The 18,945-nt window shown below is 31.2% G+C and overlaps 1 protein-coding gene across 5 annotated transcripts; it reads right to left on the minus strand.

Moving 5' to 3' along the window:
- Window positions 1-2,717: 2,717 nt before the first annotated feature.
- On the minus strand, window positions 2,718-9,813 carry LOC107618896 (uncharacterized). Of its 5 annotated transcripts, none has more exons than XR_015900117.1 (8): window positions 9,644-9,813; window positions 9,288-9,417; window positions 8,962-9,055; window positions 8,501-8,568; window positions 5,449-5,505; window positions 3,826-4,062; window positions 3,362-3,445; window positions 2,718-3,178 (listed from the first exon to the last, which is right to left on the minus strand). XR_015900117.1 is itself a non-coding variant. In XM_088500455.1 (8 exons), exons 2-7 carry the CDS (start codon window positions 9,390-9,392, stop codon window positions 3,413-3,415), a joined length of 594 nt encoding a protein of 197 aa, XP_088356581.1. In that variant the 5' UTR covers window positions 9,393-9,417; window positions 9,644-9,813; the 3' UTR covers window positions 2,718-3,178; window positions 3,377-3,412. The 5 variants fall into 5 exon arrangements, 3 of the variants coding, with proteins under 3 accessions (XP_088356581.1, XP_088356580.1, XP_016176559.1); XM_088500455.1 differs by having other exon boundaries at window positions 3,377-3,445; XR_015900116.1 differs by lacking the exon at window positions 9,644-9,813 and having other exon boundaries at window positions 9,288-9,612.
- Between the last annotated feature and the right edge of the window lie 9,132 nt (window positions 9,814-18,945).

Consider the following 18,945-nt stretch of genomic DNA (forward strand, 5'->3'; position numbering starts at 1 on the left):
TTGAAATTTGACCATTTTTCTTATAATATGTCAGTAATAATATAAGTCCACTCATTATTTCATTGATCGATGAGATATTTTGAAAATAACTATTGTTAGAGTTAAGTTTCTTTTTTAGTAAACATGAGCTAACTTTTTAAAAATTATTTTATTTATTTTAAATTTTAGATTTTAAATTATAAATTTTTAATTCTATATTCTTAATTATAAACTCTAAAATAAAATTGACTAATACTAATTAATTAAAAATAAATTTTTATAATTTTTTTTGAAAATAGAATATAAGATTTTTAAAATTAACTTATTAGCTAGTGTTGGAAAGGAGGCAATGCCTCCCTCAAATTGAAATTTTTAATATATAAAGGTTATTAATTTTTATATTAAATTCTCTTTTTTTTTAGAGTTATATTTTTATATATATTGGTGAGATATCAGGGATTTTAAAGTTCTATATATATATGTGGAAACAAGTTGGTGATCCCCTGTACGATCCCTATGCCTTGCTGATCTAAAAAAGTCGTTTTCCACTTCACACAACTTGGGCCACTTGTTAAGTCTTATTCACAATTATTTCGTAATTACCTATTAATAATCCTTAATTAAGATCATGATTAAGCGCTTAAAAAGAATCTGACCTTCCTGTTGCACAAATCTAGAATGTTGCATATGTAATAAACTAACAACTATGAAATACCAATCAATGACTTTACCGAAAAAAGAAGAGGGATCACAAGGAAGAAAACGACAGCAACACACTTGTGTTGAGGATGCAAATTGTGTGAACCAATTCTCTATTCTATTCCTACATTAAACACGAGTTACACAACTTGTGTGGCAAAAGCTTAACAATTATTGAGTTTAAAGGACCCACGAATCAAGACACTAGCTTGCTAGCATTAAAAATATTTGGCTACTTGCAATGGAATTTGGGTCCCAATTAAGCAAGAAGCTTTCAAAACCAAAAGTGCTAGAATTGTGTATCCGATCGAACTTCTGCTTTTTCTTGTCCAAGCTTTATGTATTTCTTTAATTGACTGATTATATTCTTTGTAGTTAGCATTATTGTCACAAGTGGTAAAAATTCGATCCAAATGCGTAAAAATCATGATTCAAATCATTTTTATTGTAAGTATTTTTATAAGTGTCTATTCAACTTGAAGATATGTTATGTCTAATGCTTTTAATAGACAAAGTAGTATTGATTCTATTTATAAAAAAAATAAAATAAAAAAAAACTAATCATTTATTAATTGTAAAAATAAAATTTATTTTAAATATAAAATTAAATTAAATTATATTAAATGTAGCATCGAAATTTGATTATGCCCCATTATTGTGTGAAATACTGAAATGCACATGATGTATCGCATATGAAAATTACAAGGAATAAATTAGAGGTTTTTTGTTAAGTACGAAATGTCTTTTTTCTTTTTTTTTTTTTTTTTTGGTAAAGGACGAAAAGCATTTTTTCTGATAAAAAGTTTTTTTTGTAGGAGCAAAAGACATTTTTTTATTAATTTTCTGATTAACAAAAATATCTTCATAAGATGTGAACTTAATTTAAAATCTTTTCAAGTATTTTTTATGACAAAAAAATGATTGCAGAATGCGAAAAATTATATTTTAAAAATTCAAAAATTTAAAAATTTAGAAATACCTTTTAGAAAAAAAAAAGTAAATGTTTTAGGCTTTTAGCAGTAAAATATTTAAGACCCGTTTGAAAATTCTAGAAGTAACTTTTTTTTACTTTTGACTTATGAAAAGTAATAGTATTAATATTTGGTGTAATTTTTAAAACCAAATTATAATTTTTTAAGAAACTATTTAGGAACTTATAGAGAAGTTAAAAAAATGACTTTTTTCATAATACTTCTACTTTTCATTACATTTCTATAAAATAAGTACTTTTAGGGTTAAAAATCCAAATATAAAATAATTTATTTATAAGTTACTTTTAACAGAATCATTTATTATTTAAGTTATTTTATCAAAAAAAATTTAATTAAATTAGTTATCTAAATTAGGCCTTAATTATTTATTGTACTGGGATTAAGTTTCCATTATTCCATAGCAGAGAGTCAGAGACTGAGTGGCTTATGGATCATACAATACTTATTCTCATCCATTTATTTAAGGGGTCTCTCTCCACGTGCTGTAGGACCACTTTGTTCTTAAAGTTACTACCCAGTACCCACTATCTGCCAATACCACACTTTTTATTTTTTATTTAGAGGCAAAATCGGTATTTCACAAATGGTGGAGTGGAAAAGTCATTTCCTTAGGAGCGAAAATATCTGTTTTAAGAATAAATAATCACACTCAAAAATTTTGATTTTAACCAAATAAAGTTCAATTTTTATTTTTGACAAAATAAATTTTTAAATATTAGTTCTATTTAACAAAATAACTTAAACGACTAAAATGATGATGACAAACTCTAACTATACATAAAAATAGTTAAATATAATTACTTTATGTTAAAATATATTACACAAAATAATACATAACAAAATTGTTTCTCTTTCCCCTAGTCAGATTTTGACAAGCTAAAAATGCGTTTGATTTATGATTTAGGTTTTTATTTTTAATTTTTGTGTTTTAATGTGTTTTTATTTTCAAATTTTATTTTTAATATTTTTAAAATTTTATAAAAAAAATAATAAAAGTTTATTTTTTATATTTTTATAAAATTTTAAAAATAAAAATACAAACCAAACTTACCTTCTCAAATTATAGTGTTATCAATTTCAACCTAAAAAACTCCTAGCCTCACTCTTCATACAAAAGATCTTGATGGTGCCACAACCTTGCTTTTTGCAAAGTTATAGCTGGAGGCTATAGTAGTGAAATTACATCAATAATATTTTTAATTGGTGTGAAATTACATCCAATGCTAAAAGATCACTCACTTTCCTTTTAATGGTTAAGTGTTGGCCACGATCCTTTCACTCTCAATCCCAATCTCAATTTCCTTTCCTTTTGTTTCTCCCATTCATAGTTGCAACTATCATTCAATGTAATTACAATTCTGCAACCATCTTAATAACATTATGGTATGCTAAGGTTGGTGCACACCATGTCCATTGCTCGGTGCCGCAGTCGTCCACCACCGCTACCTCCTCCGTCGCGAATTATTTTTAGCTTTTCCCTCTTTATATCTCGGAGGTGCTTCCCCTGTCTACACACAAGAAAAAGAGAGAAACATCAACAAGAAAGTAGCGAGAATTTCGCAATAAAAAAGCATACGTTTGAATGATGATACATGTATGTAATGTGTGATAAACAAGTTTTGGGACTTTTCAGCAAACACAAAACAGTTTTTTTTTTTTTTTTTTGTGCAAGAAGAAGCTAAGTCACTTACCAGTCCCACACATACCTCACAAAAATAACGCCATTGTTTTTGTATCCTCATTCATTGGTAGTAATGATAATTAACAAGACCAGCCTTGAGGACATGAACAACAACACGGAAAATACCATTGATTAAAACTTTAAGAGACTCTCTAAGAAAGATTCAACACTAAACTACCTTAACTAAACCATGATTCACAGGGCTACGAACCCAAATATCATCCACATAATTCCAAAAGTCATGTATTCTTAATTAATTAAATTTGTGTGTTCTGACAGCATTTTCTACTTTCATTTTTTTTTCCTCACGAAATTCTGAAAACAGAAAACATTACAAAATAAAAACAACAATTATTTTCACAATCCAAACAAGCCTACATTTGTTGTTTCCAAAAATGATTTTTCCAAACACAAGTAATTCAGTTCAACTGAGAAGCCTGAAATGTTTAGTATTGTATTGTTATATATACTAACCCCTAAGCAGAAGTTCTGGTAACTGGTATCAAAGTCAAAGGAATTATCTGCCTTCAAAAAGTTCATCTCAGCCGAATTGCGCTTATTCGAGTTGGAGTTTCCACTATAAGCCATGCACGCGGACGAAGAGGAGCAACCGGCAGTAGTAAAAGTGGTGCTTCTATCTGATCCAATATCATCTTGAAACATATCTTCAAACAGCTGTTGCAGCTCCTCAAAGCTCTCTTCTCCATTTTCCTGTATTTTATGCAATATAAATTAATCAATTGTTTATGCTTCCAAGGCCTTCAACTCTTTGTGAATGATGACAAAATTATCAAAGCAACCAAAATACTTTCTACCTAATCATCAAATATTAGTAGTAGTAGTAGTAGTGTGTTCTGTATTTTCGCTTGATACACTTACCAATTTCTTTTTTAATGGAAAGAGCTCAACACAAAAGTGGAGCTTATTACAATAGAAAACTAAAGAAAACATACAAATAAAGCAGACACTCAAATATTCAACATCGTATTCTACCTATTACTATTATTCACTACTCTGGATGGCCACAACCCTCTAACAATTCTCCCTGCTCATGAATGAATTATGATACACTTACCAAATTGTTATGCTAATTTTATTTATTTTAACAATCATGCTAAATTTATACTAAAATCAGCAACTAGTATACAATACATATTGAAATACAAAATACATATTAAAAATGAGTTAAATTATACATATATTTATACACAAATACATAATGATTAATTTTAATGTACAAATAACATTTTTGTTATTTTAATTGTAATATGGACATTAAAATATGTTATTATCTGTCTGACAAAAAAAAATATATTGCCTTTTTTATTGTGTACTGATGATGGAAACGTTTTTCTATATGCTATGTTGATGCAAATTTAAGGGGAAAAACATATATGTAGTAAAAATGGTATTCATATTTCTTTATAGTTAAAAAAAAATATAGATTAATAAGGAAGTGTAAAAAAAAGGTAATATAACAGAAATATGCTGCCTTTATTAATAGCACCCTTGCAATTTGGGAAATTCCAAGAGAGAACAAAATAAGCATCGTTTGGGCCCAAAACGGAAAAGGGTAGCATTAGGTGATCCATTCAATGATTCAAACTATCCAAGAAAATAAAAGTAGCCCAGCTGACGTCTAGCTCAATTGGTAAAATCATATGTCTTTTAACCCACATTAGTAGTAGTAGTAGTGTGTTGTGAATGTATAAGACCACAAAAATAAAGAAACACATCAAAATTTATTGTTTTTGGCCAAAAATTAATTATTAATATTTAAAAGCATGGGCTAAAATTATGTTGTTAAATTGCTAGATTAAAAAAATTGGACTAGTGACTAAAAATACTGGCTAAAATAATAAATTTTGCTAGTCTTTCAATTTTTCTCATAAAAGATAACAGAAAAGCAACAGCTAGAGACACTGTTAATTGCTATGTCCAGCTTTATCACTAAACAAATTAAATATGTAAACAACGGTTTTGGTGTCTAGCTTTATGCCTTTATCACAATCATTCCACTAATCAAATCCAAAACAGAAGAGCAATAAATATAAACATAGGGAAAAAAAATACAGCAATACATTAAAGGGAGCTTACATTTGAGTTTGTTTGACTCATCATTGTTACCATTTCATTCAAGAAGTCCCCCATGCCCTACAAAAGAAAAATTATGCGATTAACTCACAGGATCAACATAGACTAATACACCTATTTTGGTGTGAAGCAAGATCTAATTACACCCCAAAGTCCCTAACCAATCTCAGATTCTATGAATTATTGGCTCTAACTGAAATCTAAGAACAACATGGAACATGGCCATGTGGCACGTGCCGTGTTGCACACCAATAGGATTTGAATAATAAGAAGAAAGTTCGTGCCTTTGTGACAATCTCGATGAATCAATCATTTCTAGGACAAAATGGATCCATCTTAATCTTAAACGTGAATAATGTTTCATGAATATAAAATAGGAGTTCATTATGCCCAATTCATTCCCATATTTATATATGGAATAATTTTGATACATCTATAGTACAAAACGTTTTACATATTCATCCAACTACATCTGGTTTTAGATAATTATTTATGTAGTTAATATAAAAAATAGTTAATTTTACTAATATAATGTTATATAATTAGGTACACATATAAAATTATTTTACATTGACAATGCATCAAAAAATATATATATTGAATTCTAATATCCCTATACTTACTATGTCTATGATGACTATGCAAATATTGTTATAAATTAAATTAACACTTTTTTTTCTACATTTTGGTAATACTATTTTTAGCAACATTTAAAAAAAAAACACTGCTAAATAATAAGAAATTGTCAATTTAATTTTAAAAATATTTTTTGAAACACCGTAACCACCATAAATGGTAAGCATATATATATATATATATATATATAGGGCAATTTACCTAAATAAATAAATTGGGTGAAAGCTTTACTCAAATACACAAAACAGAAATTCCTTAGGTACATGTGCATTTTCATACTTCTATGTAAACCGTGGGAAGCTACCACGGTTTCTGATTTTAACATAAACCGTGCCAAGCTACCACGGATTATGGTGCTTGTGGTTTGTGTGTAAACCGTGGCAAGCTCCAACCGTTTACGAAGAGAGAAAGCTAAGCATAAACCGTGGCAAGCTCCCACGGTTTATGAAGGATGAATTTTTATCATAAACCATTTATTTTTAGATGTTTGATTGCATCAATATAGTATCATTTAGACTGCGCATGATAATTGTGACAGAATACATGTATATAATAGAAGCTCAAATCGCTTAAACTATCAAATACATAGCAAATAATATATTAGACAATTCTCAAACCTTTTTAACTATCATTTCCTGTTACTTCATTATTGTATCATGTCATGCACCCAACAAAACAAAACTAATCTAATGTAATCTAATCTTCACTCTCAAATCTCAATACTCACTGCTCAATACACAATAGTAAAACAATTTTATTAACACATTCATCGTATTTTTTTAAGTTTTGGATTATAAAATTAAAGTATCAATTATATGTATAAAATATATATTAAAAATAAATAAAATAATATATATTTATACAAAAATATATAATAATTGATTATATATATATATAATTTTTTTTTTGAAAAAATACAATATCAAATTTTTGAAATGTTAGACAATGAGTACAATAACTTTTAAGAAAATTTTTTGGCTTTTTAGGAGAAAAAAATATTCTTCTTAAATTAACATTAGATCTAATGAGATTTCAAGAGTACTTGTCAGAGATCTAATGTTAATTTAAGAAGAATATTTTTTTCTCCTAAAAAGCCAAAAAATTTCTTTAAAAGTTATTGTAAACATTTCAAAAATTTGATATTGTATTTTTTCAAAAAAAAAACTTTATATTTATATATATATATAAAATTAATTATTATATATTTTTGTATAAATATATATTATTTTATTTATTTTTAATATATATTTTACATTTTAATATATATTTTATACATATAATTGATACTTTAATTTTATAATCCAAAACTTAAAAAAAATATGATGAATGTGTTAACAAAATTGTTTTACTATTGTGTATTGAGCAGTGAGTATTGAGATTTGAGAGTGAAGATTAGATTACATTAGATTAGTTTTGTTGGTGCATGACATGACACAATAATGAAGTAACAGGAAATGATAGTTAAAAAGGTTTGAGAATTGTCTAATATATTATTTGCTGTGTATTTGATAGTTTAAGCGGTTTGAGCTTCTATTATATACATGTATTCTGTCACAATTATCATGCGCAGTCTAAATGATACCACATTGATGCAATCAAACATCTAAAAATAAATGGTTTATGATAAAAATTCCTCCTTCATAAACCGTGGGAGCTTGCCACGGTTTATGCTTAGCTTTCTCTCTTCGTAAACCGTTGGAGCTTGCCACCGTTTACACACAAACCACAAACACCATAATCCCATAATCCGTGGTAGCATGCCACGGTTTATGTTAAAATCAGAAACCGTGGTAGCTTCCCACGGTTTACATAGAAGTGTGAAAATGCACATGTACGTAAGGGATTTCTGTTTTGTGTATTTGAGCAAAGCTTTCACCCAATTTATTTATTTGGGTAAATTGCCCTATATATATATATATATATATATATATATATATATATATATTCAGCAATGTCAGAAAATTCACAAATATTTATACTTTTACTAATAAAGCAAATAAAATATAAATACAAGGAGTTTCCTTAATTAAATATAGAAAAACTTACAAAAAGAACAAGTAATTTAGACCGAAAAAAAAGTTAACAAAAATTTAAGCTCAATCTTTAAGCAATCGAAGAACATGACAAGGAATCTAAATGATAGGACAACACCTACAAATCTAGAGAAATAATAATAATAATAATAATAATAATAATAATAATAATAATAATAATAATAATAATAATAGATACAAAATTGAAAAGAAAGAAATAACAAAATTGAAAACGACAGATGACCAACCGAAATTGGTTACTGTGAATAGGTGCCCAAACTCCAAAGCCCGAACGAGTTCAGTGAAATGCAAGGAATTGAAACATGGAAAACAAAAAGAGATCAGAAAAGCAAAACGGCACCGTGTTGGTGAAGCGGGTAACTTACGTTTTCGTCGTCATCACTGTCGTAGACTCCCACGTCGTACATTAGCCTTTTGTTGGCGTCAGATAAAACTACACAACACACATAAAAATACTATTTTAGTTTAGACAAACAAAAAGTGCTAAACAGGGTTACAGGAATGTCTTGTGAAAATGAAATAGGTTCCTATAGAAAATTAGTAGTAATAATGAAAACGTGAAAAATAAAGAAATAAAACAACTCCTCGTTCCATACCAAAATAAAATGGCAATCTGAACTTTATTTTGAAGAAATACTAGGATGACTAATATGGATTGAAGCATGAATTATAATTTTAGTAAAAAACCGTTTAGTCATGAAAAAGGTGATAAGTAAATAAACAGTGAATCACGGGTCAATATTCAATCATAAAGATATTTAATTTAATAGTTAGTTGAATTTCTTCTACCGAAAAAAATAAAGAAAATAACAGAAGTTGAATTTACCAGAATAGGCTTGCTGGATTGCTTGGAATTTCTTCTTAGCTTCTTCCACGAACTTTGAATTCCCCGTCGCTGAACAACGATCAGGGTGCCATTTCTATCCCATCAAACAAACAAACCAAAACGATTTTTTTTTAACTACAAATTCCACTTTCAGGAACAATATTTCATTTTCAATCTCTCGTTGAAAACGCAGGAAATGGAAACATTTTCGTTTCTTTCTCCTGATGAGAAGAACAGAGAAACCCCAGATTATAACAAAAACAGGGTTCTACAAAGAGAGGTAACAGAATTAAAAAAAAAATGATGAAGTGTTTAATAATTCTAACCAGTGCTAGTTTCTTATATGCATTCCTTAGCTCTGAATCAGTGCACTCTTTGTTCAATCCCAGAACCGCATAGAAGTCGTTCTTTTTATCTCCTTCACCAGCCATTTTCCCAAGACAACTATGAAATTCTCTGAGAACCAATCAGATATGAAACTAAGGTTTTCTTGTCGACAAATTGAATCACTTTATGGATAATCTAACACAGCTTCCGTACATATCATATATTTTTAAGAAGAAAAAGAAAAATGGGATGGGAATCACACGAAACCAAACCAACAACACAATATTACTACGTACGGTGTACTGTTTATTTATAGTAATTAATAATAATAATAATATATAATTATATGATATACTTTTTCTATGGCAAGTTGGATTTCGGCTACAAATTTTTGAAATTGTATACGGCACAAAGCATTCTGGTTTTGGTTTCGTGGAGTGAAAGGATTGAAGAGCAGAGGTGCCTGCTGGAGATAGATCACACCCTAAGCCTCAAGAACTCTCCAGAGACACTTGCGCCATATATAGTTTTTTTTTTTGGTGGCTACCTTATATAGTTTTTTTAAACAAAAGTTTTGTTTTCTTTGATATTTTTTAAAGAATTTAATTTAATGTATTATCGGTATAAAATAATTTTATATATTTATTTAATTATGTAATGTTATATTTAATTTTTATATTAATTATATAAAAAAATTTTAACAATATTTTACAATTTAAATGTATTAAAATATATTTTTTAAATAATATGAGATATGGCTAAGCTTGGGGTTTTCAAAAAATAATTAAAACGAGGGTAGTCGTTTATTGACTGGGTGATGAGGGTTGAGGGGTTGGTGATGTAGGGCTGAGATTCCATGGTGCCTAAGATATTTTATGAGATTGTGCCTCCAGAAGGTTCTGTTTGCATCTGTGAATAAATATATAATGGTGAATTGAATTTGTGTGAATTGTGAGAGGAGAGAGAGAGAGAGAGATATATATGATACGAGAGTTGAACTTGAACACAAGGGAGGCAAGGACCCACCATATTGTGAGGCTTTAAAATTTAACAGCTTGGAGAATTGATTGCTCACATTGCATTGTCATTGTCACATAATGCACAAACTAAGAAAAAGTTGTGGAGCTAACTTTTGTAAATAAAGTTCCTTTTGTGGAAAACTATAATATGCAACTTAAATAAGTTTCCTTATTCCTGCATAATCAGTTATGTTCATAAATTAAGATATTTGTTGAGGCTACTCACACTTAGAAACATAATCCTGATATACACTCAAAATCATTTTTAATAACTAAATTCAATTGAGTTGGTTTAAAATTTAACAAAAGTCTCTAATACAATATGCACGTAAATCACATATTTTTTTTGTGTTTTTATATTTTTTTTTTATTATTGTTGTTGTTATACTTTTTTTTTTCTCTTCTTTTTGATATTATTGTAATATTTTTTATTTTTTATTTTTTTTCTTTTTATTTTTTTAGTGTTACACCTTAATTAATAAACAAAAAAATTTATGAGAGGATACAAGAAGAAGATGAAGTATTATTTGAAAAAAATATAAAACAAAAAAATAATATCAAAATTTTTAACTATGACAATATCTTTGATAAAACACACAAATTTTCAACTATAACATAATATCTATGATAAAAAAACACACACACACATTCTTTTTTTACTTTACATATCTATCTTTTATTTCATTAAATTTCTAAAGTGATAATTAATAAGTTATTCATGATAAAAATTAGAATATTGCTACATCCCTAGTTTTTTCTTTCCTTTTCTTATTGTTCTTTTTTGAGAGAGAACAAAAAAAAACACACACACACACATATATATATATATATATATATATATATTCTTTTTTTAATTTACATATCTATTTTTTATTTCATTGAATTTCTAAAGTGATAATTAATAAGTTATTCATGATAAAAATTAGAATATTATTACATCAATAGATTTTTCTTTCCTTTTCTTATTGTTCTTTTTTGAGAGAGAACAAAAAAGGAAAAAAAGAAAAGAAAAGCAGAACAAAGAAGAAGAAAAAGATGAATAATAATGCGGAAAAAGAGGAACGAGAAAGATAAGAAGACGTAACAAAAGGAGAAGGAAGAAAAAAATATGCAAATGAAGAAGGAAAAGACGACGCCGCATACGAAGAAGAAGAGCGTGTGTACATACGTGTAACTTTTACTACAAGAAAATTGCTGAGTACCATCAGATTTTTCGTCGGATTTAGCGTCGCGTGTTACCGTCGGATTTACAGGCAAAAATTGAAAGTATTTCGTCGTGTCAAACATTTACTGTTAGATTTGCTATTCCGATGATAAAGTCGCTGGTAATAATTGGAGGGAAAATGGGAAACTTGGCGTGGATTCGTTACCGTCAGATAGATCTGACGGTAACTCAATTTAGTGTGACGCAGCATTTTGGTCACCCGCAAAATATTACCGTCGGATTTATCTGCAATAAATCCGACGGTAACGAGCCCTAAAATTTGAAACGCGAACCCTTTCCCCCTTCATTTTGAATTCCCCTTTCTCTCTCTACCCTCTCCCCACTGCTCTGTCAGCCCTGCCATTGCCAGCAACCCCTCTGCAGCCCACTTTCGCCACCTCCTCTCCCCTCACCCTCTGCAACCCACTCTCTCTCTAACCCTCTCCCTCGACATCTTCTTTGGCAGCCCCATCTTCATCTCACCGCGCCATCCACCTCTACCAGCCGCCACCAACAGCGCCATCTCTCCAACATTCTCCCATCGCTGCTATCATTGTTGCTATCGTCGTTACTGCCGCCCCTGTTGCCGCTGTTACTGTCACCCCTACTGCCGCTGTTATTGCCACCCTCTTCTCTGTTCTCTTTTCTACTCCTACATTCCATGTTCTTCTTTATTTTAATATCGATATCAATTTTTGTTTTAGTTATCCTTAGTATTATTATATGTTTTAGTTGTTAATTAGTATTATGCTCGAGTTAGATTTAATTTTTAGTTTTAGAGAATTTACGTTGTTAAGATAGGTTAGATTTAAAGTATTAGGTTTTAAGTTGTTGAAAAGTGTTTGAAATTGTAAATGAATTGATCGATTAAAATTATTGTTTGGATATTCTCCTAGAAATGTTGTGAATTACTACAGCTAGTATATTGTTAATGTTGACTTCTTGTCAACTAGAGTTGAAAGAATACCTGGTTGTGTTATTTGATATATTTGATGCTTTTGAATGCCAAGTGTTCAATAATATGCCTCTTGCAATAATTAATTTTTTGGTGTGTATGTAGTGATATAATGTCACATTGGTTTGTTTGTGAACTTACTTTATATTACTACATATCACACTTTAAAATTTTACTTTTGCACAAATTCATTGTAAATTGTTATTGTCTTTTGTATGTGTATTAATATTTTTAGATTTGGTGAAATTAATTGAGTTTTGACTGATGTTGTGGATTGAGGTTAGTTAGATTTATGGGAACTATAAAGGTGGATATATGGCCAATTTTAGGGGAGGTTATGTCAAATTTTTTTGAAATAATATAAATGTTGAAGGATTTGTGTTGTATATGCTGATTAGTGTTAATTGGTATTCTCTTTGCAGATATGACGACAAGTAGCAGAGGTGTCATAAGTCGGCCTCGTGGTCATAGTAGAAGGGGGGTTTCTACCGATGTCCCAGGGACTTCTCAGTCATCGCCCTCTACCTTGACTATCCCGTCGACCCGTGTGACATCACAGGCGGGTCCACTGGACCAGCAGTTTATCATGGTTCCGAACCCCAACTACGTGGTTCCTTCTGCTACGCCCCCTCAAACTCCAGCGACAGAGACCATGGTGCCGGAATCCTCTAATGCGTCCTAGTCAGATGCCCTTCCACCATCGTCCGTTAAATGGATGAGGATTCGTCTTGATGGCATGCAGGCAAGAGTACTATTTTAATGTATTTTATTCGCAATCTATTTTGAATTTGTTAAGTTTTATATGTTTTTATGTGTTTGCTAAACTTAAGTTTTTTTCGTTGATAGGTTTGCACCAAACAACAATGCATGTACACAGGAGATCTTTAATGTGATTAAGTCCATGTATGACAACCTTTAGCCGAGCTACACGAAGATCCCTGTTGAGACCAAGGAGCGATGATTTCAGAAGTGGGCGGTAAGAACCCAATGTTGTTGAATTAACTGTAAATTATTTCAGCTAACTAATGTTGTTGAATTACTTTGTGCAGGAGAAATTTATATGGGATAGGAAAGATGATCTCATGATTAGGAAGATCTACGACCACCGGATAGCTAGACGACCTCAGTAGATGATGCAGGATGTTCGTGAGGGGTGCGGCCTCACGATTTAGATCTGTCCAGATATTAAGAGGGCACTAAACGTCCATTTTAATACTGATGAGGGGTTTAGGCGTCTCCATTTGACGAACAGAGCTAACAGGGCTTCACCGAGGTCGTCGAAGTATACCGGTGGGTCGGCAACTTTCATGAAGATGAAGAGTAGGCTGGTATGTAGTTTGCTAATTTTTAATTATTACTTGAATTGATTGTTACTTGATTTATTTTATTACTTGGTTTCAATATGTGTAGTCTAAGTTGTTGGAGCGTGCAGCGACATTGGCAGAGACCTTCAAGTATACTCATACTTTGAAGGCCAACAAGAAAAGATTTGCTGATGAATGGTCTATGGCTCATTATGTGAGTTTTCAATTAATTCTAAGTTTGAAATGTATTCGGTTTAAAGTCAATTAACTGTCATCATCCTAATTACAACATGTGCTACACAAGAGAACTACATACAGAAATTGGAGGATGCGATCCAGAAATCTTAGCCTAGTGGGAACGACCCCGACTCTGATGCCTCAGTCATCGATCCTGATAGGGTTTGGCGCGACTCTGGCTCTGAGCACTACATGAATCGCGTCTACGGGTTGGGATCGTTCGTCGCCAGCGGCCTCCGCACCTCCACATTGGCAGCTTCATTTGTCTCTGCCTCTGCCACCAGTCCTGCCGATCCCAAGGAAGTCGTCGATTTGAGAGAGTAGGTGCAGAAGCTCACATGGGAGCTTCACCAACAAGCTCATCAATCTGAGGAAAGGTACAATGAGCTTCTTGCGCGCATGGGAGACACCATTTCCCTCAGGCTGGAGCTGAGGGAGGACCTGGAACGGCTAGAGCATTTGCGAAACCAGATGGCAGTGTACAACAAGCAGATGCACGCTGGGGGTAGCGACACTGCTGGTGGGGCACCGACATCACCACCTAGTCCGTCGCCTTAGCAGGGGGAAGACAACGACGACGATGATTACCGGGATCTGTAGAGTTTAGGAATTTTATTTATTTTATGTCTATTTTATTGTATTTTACTTTTTTGACTTTTTATTATATTCATACCCTTGATATTTAATAAAATCATTAATTGATTTCTGGTATTTAGAATTTGTGCACTAATTTTGTAAAAAAAATTGAATTTGACTACTAATTGTGCAAAAAAAAAAAAAGCATACAATCGGATTTACCGGAAAAAAAAATCCGATAGTAAATGAGCGCCACACAACATTATAAGGCGCCAAAATTACCGTTGGAAAATCTGTTAATAACCAACCTCTTATTTTAGTCGTATTGATTGCAAACTCCGTCGCAAAATCTTCCGGTAGTTAACATCGGATAAAATAATCAGCTGGTTAACATCTTTCTAGACTAAATCTTAATTTTATTTCTAATAATATTTAAAATATCTTATTTTTATCTCAAACATTTTATTTCTTTCTATTTTAGTTCTTTAATTTAATTTTTTTTCCAAAAATATCATTTCTTTCGTTATAATTTTCTTTTAGATAACAACAAATAATTGTAATATTATGGTGGTTGTTATAATGATTTGAGAGAGAAAATAATAGAATAAAAAAATAAAAATAAAGGTTAAACGAGTATTTTTTAAAAGAAAAATTTAATTTTGACTAAAGGACTAAAATAAAATAAAATATTTAGATTAAAAATAAGACATTTCAAACGTTAAAAATAAAAATAAAATTTAATTTAAACATTAAAAATTAAATAATATTTTATTCAATTTTTTTATTAAAAAAATATGTTCATATAGAAATAGAAATATTATGCCGATGTGAAATTCAAACTATGATACTATAAATCTTTTATAAGTTAATTCTTTATTTTTTATTTTTTATTTTATTGGCTTTTAACTATTTTTTAAAATTTATTCTCAATAATAATTGTAAATTTTGAATAATTAGTAAATAATTAATCAATAAATTAATTATTATTAAAAAAATTAAAATATGAATTTTGATACTAATTTTAAAGTTTTTGACTCAAAATTAGACCGAACGGGCCGAACTGGTTGGACCGGATCCAAACCGAACCCAAGGTCCATTATATAAAAACCAAGACTTGCACTCTTCTTCCCCAAATGGCCTGAAACACGTTGATGGAGGGAGCAATCAGCGTTGAACCCTAACCCTTCCACTTTCAATTTCAATCGTCCATAACTTTTAATCCGGAGCTCCGATTGACGAGCCGTCAGCGGCCACGCGTTCATCTCAGAATGGGTTAAGCGGGTAGTAGTAAGAGGGTTGTAGCTCAAATCCACTTGCTTCGCAATGGGTGTTTCTGTCCATGGTTAGCTACCAGGACATGTCGGGTTAGTTATATAATTGACAAATGATATCATCAGCCATAGGACAGGCATACATCATATGCATATGTTTGTTTTGTGTGTTTGTGCATTAATCTGGCTTGCCTATGTGATTATCACGCCTACTTGCTAAATTTGCTACTTGTTGTAACTGTATTCTACTTGTGCTTGCTTTGTCTGTATTTTTTATCTGTGCACTAGAGCTTTGGAGGGTTGGAGGAAGGAGGAGATTAGGGTTTAAGTTAGAAATTGAGATATAATCTAAAACCTTAGATAGCCTACCCTGTTTATGATTTTCAATGTTAGCTTTAAGTTTGAATCTAACGTCAGAAGTTCTAAGATCGCCTTCGGCTTTCTCAGGACCTTATATATTATGTATGTGGGCACCACTACCATACTGAGAGCTTCCGATTCTCATTCCAGACGTGTTGTTATTTTTTAAATGCAGGTTGGGAAACACCACACTGCGTATTCTAGAGACTCTGTGGAAACGAAGAACTCTTGGGACTCAGGATTGTATTTTATTTAAATTTATATATGTATATAAATTCTCCACTTTGTATTTTATATTTGTCACTCTTAGAGGTTGACTCGAAGAAACAGGTTGTCAGTCTTATGTATAAGTATACTCTGGTCGATCTTTGCCTCGCAGGCCTATCCTAGAGCTTGTTAATTGCATTTTTGGAACTCTGATCTTATATATATATATATATATATATATATATATATATATATATATATATATATATATATCTTTTCTGCTCAATCGTATCTACCTTTATACTCTTATCCAATTGTGAGTGTTGCGTTGTTCTGCTTGTTTTTCGTTCAATGACTTTCTTCAAGGCTCCTAGATAGACCTCCTTTTAACTATAGTATATATAATATTTTATCTTACTTTTAAAGATCGTAATACCTTACCACCTCTATTTTATAACTTAAGCATAAGACTCTGTGTGGTAGAGTGTTACAATAATATTATAAGAGATTGTCACATACAACATTTACTAATATACATGTCACCACCTTTATTAGTAATTTTTGTTAAGTTAATCGTAGGATAATATTAAATTGTTTTATTGATAGTTTTGACACAGAAAATAAAAAGAAATTAAAGACAAAATTGATAATTACTCAAATATTAATACAAAAATGATATTTTATCTTTTTTTTTATAATTTAAAAAGTGGATACTTCAATAAAAATTTTATAATTATCATCATATAAAGATATTTTCTTTTAACTATCAGATAATAGATTGTAAGATTTGATTTTGATATGTTATAAAAATATTATATTTATTTAAAAGAATTGTTGTTTCCTTAAATCGTTATTTTTTTTCTATAAGTCACGCTTTTAAAGTATCATTAAACAAAAATATATTCAAAAAAATATTTTTAACAACTTTATTAAAATAAGTGCCTATTTATATAGTGGGAAATATCTACTGTCAATAATGATGATCACCGAATCTTTTCAACCAAAAACTATAGAGTAAATAACTATTTCTGACCACGAAAGATTTGGTGCTGACAAGATTAACCACGAAAGATCTAAATAAATTTAATAACCATGAAAGCTTATCATTGTTAGACAAAACAAACAAAGCATTAACGCTATTAAAATAATTTTGTAAATACCCTTTTTTTTACTACAAGAAAAAAGGCCTGTCGGCACACTTTTTTCTTGCTACGCTTTTAAAGCGTGCCCAAAAGTGGTCAATAGCCACGCTTTTGCGAGGGTGGCTACTAATTTGTGATTTCTCCATGCTTTTTTTGCCACGCTTGAAAAGGGTGGCCATAGAGGGAAATCGGCACACTTTTACTAGGGTGGCCACTTATTTGAAATTTGGCCACACTTTTTTATTGCCACGCTTGAAAAGCGTGGCCACAAAGGAAAACCGGCATGCTTTTACGAAGGTGGCCATTGATTTGAAATTTGGCCACTCTTTTTTTTGCCACGCTTTTCGAGGGAAACCGGCATGCTTGAAAAGCGTCGCTAGTTTGTCTTTCAATGGTCAACTTTTTAAATCGTGCCCATATCCTGTATTTATTTTGACACCCGTACAAAAATGTGCCGATAGAGTTTCCTCCCCCAAAATTTAGTTTTTCACCCATTTTTTTTCATACTTTACTCTTTTTTTTCTAAGTTTTTAATTTTAACCCTTAACGTGATAACAACAGCACACTAATTTTACATTGTTACCAAATTCACTTTTAACCCTAAAAGTGAAGTCGTGCCATCTTCTTCATCTTCACTTTCGAATCCTGCCTTCATCGTTCATTGTCATCTTCATCGTTCATCTTCATCGCCTTCATCGTCATCTGTGTAATTAGCCAATGACCGTCGCACCCATGCCCTTCCTCTAACCCTCGCACCCGACCCTCTTTCTGTCGAACCCTATAGCTGTTTCTCAACCCTCACACCCAACCCTTGCCCATCAACCCAACCTTGTTGCATACCTCCAACCCTAACCCTATGGCGCCTCCAAGTCTCCAACCCTAACCCCAGAGATTTATCGCGCTTCCGTCGAGCTTGGCTACTGTCGTCTTCGTCTTCCTCATCTCCTCCTCGTGACCCAGACCCAGAAAGCCCTAAGCCTCCATCTCTTCTCTCTTCTTCAAGTTGTGTCGCCGCCACCGTCCTAGTGCCGCCCTCCATCGCTGCTTCAAACCCTAACCACCAGATCGGGTTCTTCTCACTCTTCCTCCGATTACACAATACACCAACCTAGATCTATTCTTATCTTCTCAAATCTCAGATCCAAGGTTTGCATCTAATGCTTTTCATTTTTTAATTTTTCTAGCTTTGCTTGCTACATTATTGGTTGCTGATTATTCAGTGGATTTGATGTGTTGATGCTATTTGCAGAAATCAGTTATTACATATGGTGTCCAACGCCAGCAAGAAAAAGGCCGCGCAGAAGAAGGCGGTAATAGCGGCTAAGAGAGGAGGCAAGGCGTCTGCTTCGTTGAATGCGGCGGCATCAGCTTCAGCCTCGGAT

Source organism: Arachis ipaensis, chromosome B9 (assembly GCF_059453495.1).
Source record: "Arachis ipaensis isolate K30076 ecotype BB chromosome B9, ASM5945349v1, whole genome shotgun sequence".
Lineage (NCBI taxonomy): Eukaryota > Viridiplantae > Streptophyta > Magnoliopsida > Fabales > Fabaceae > Arachis > Arachis ipaensis.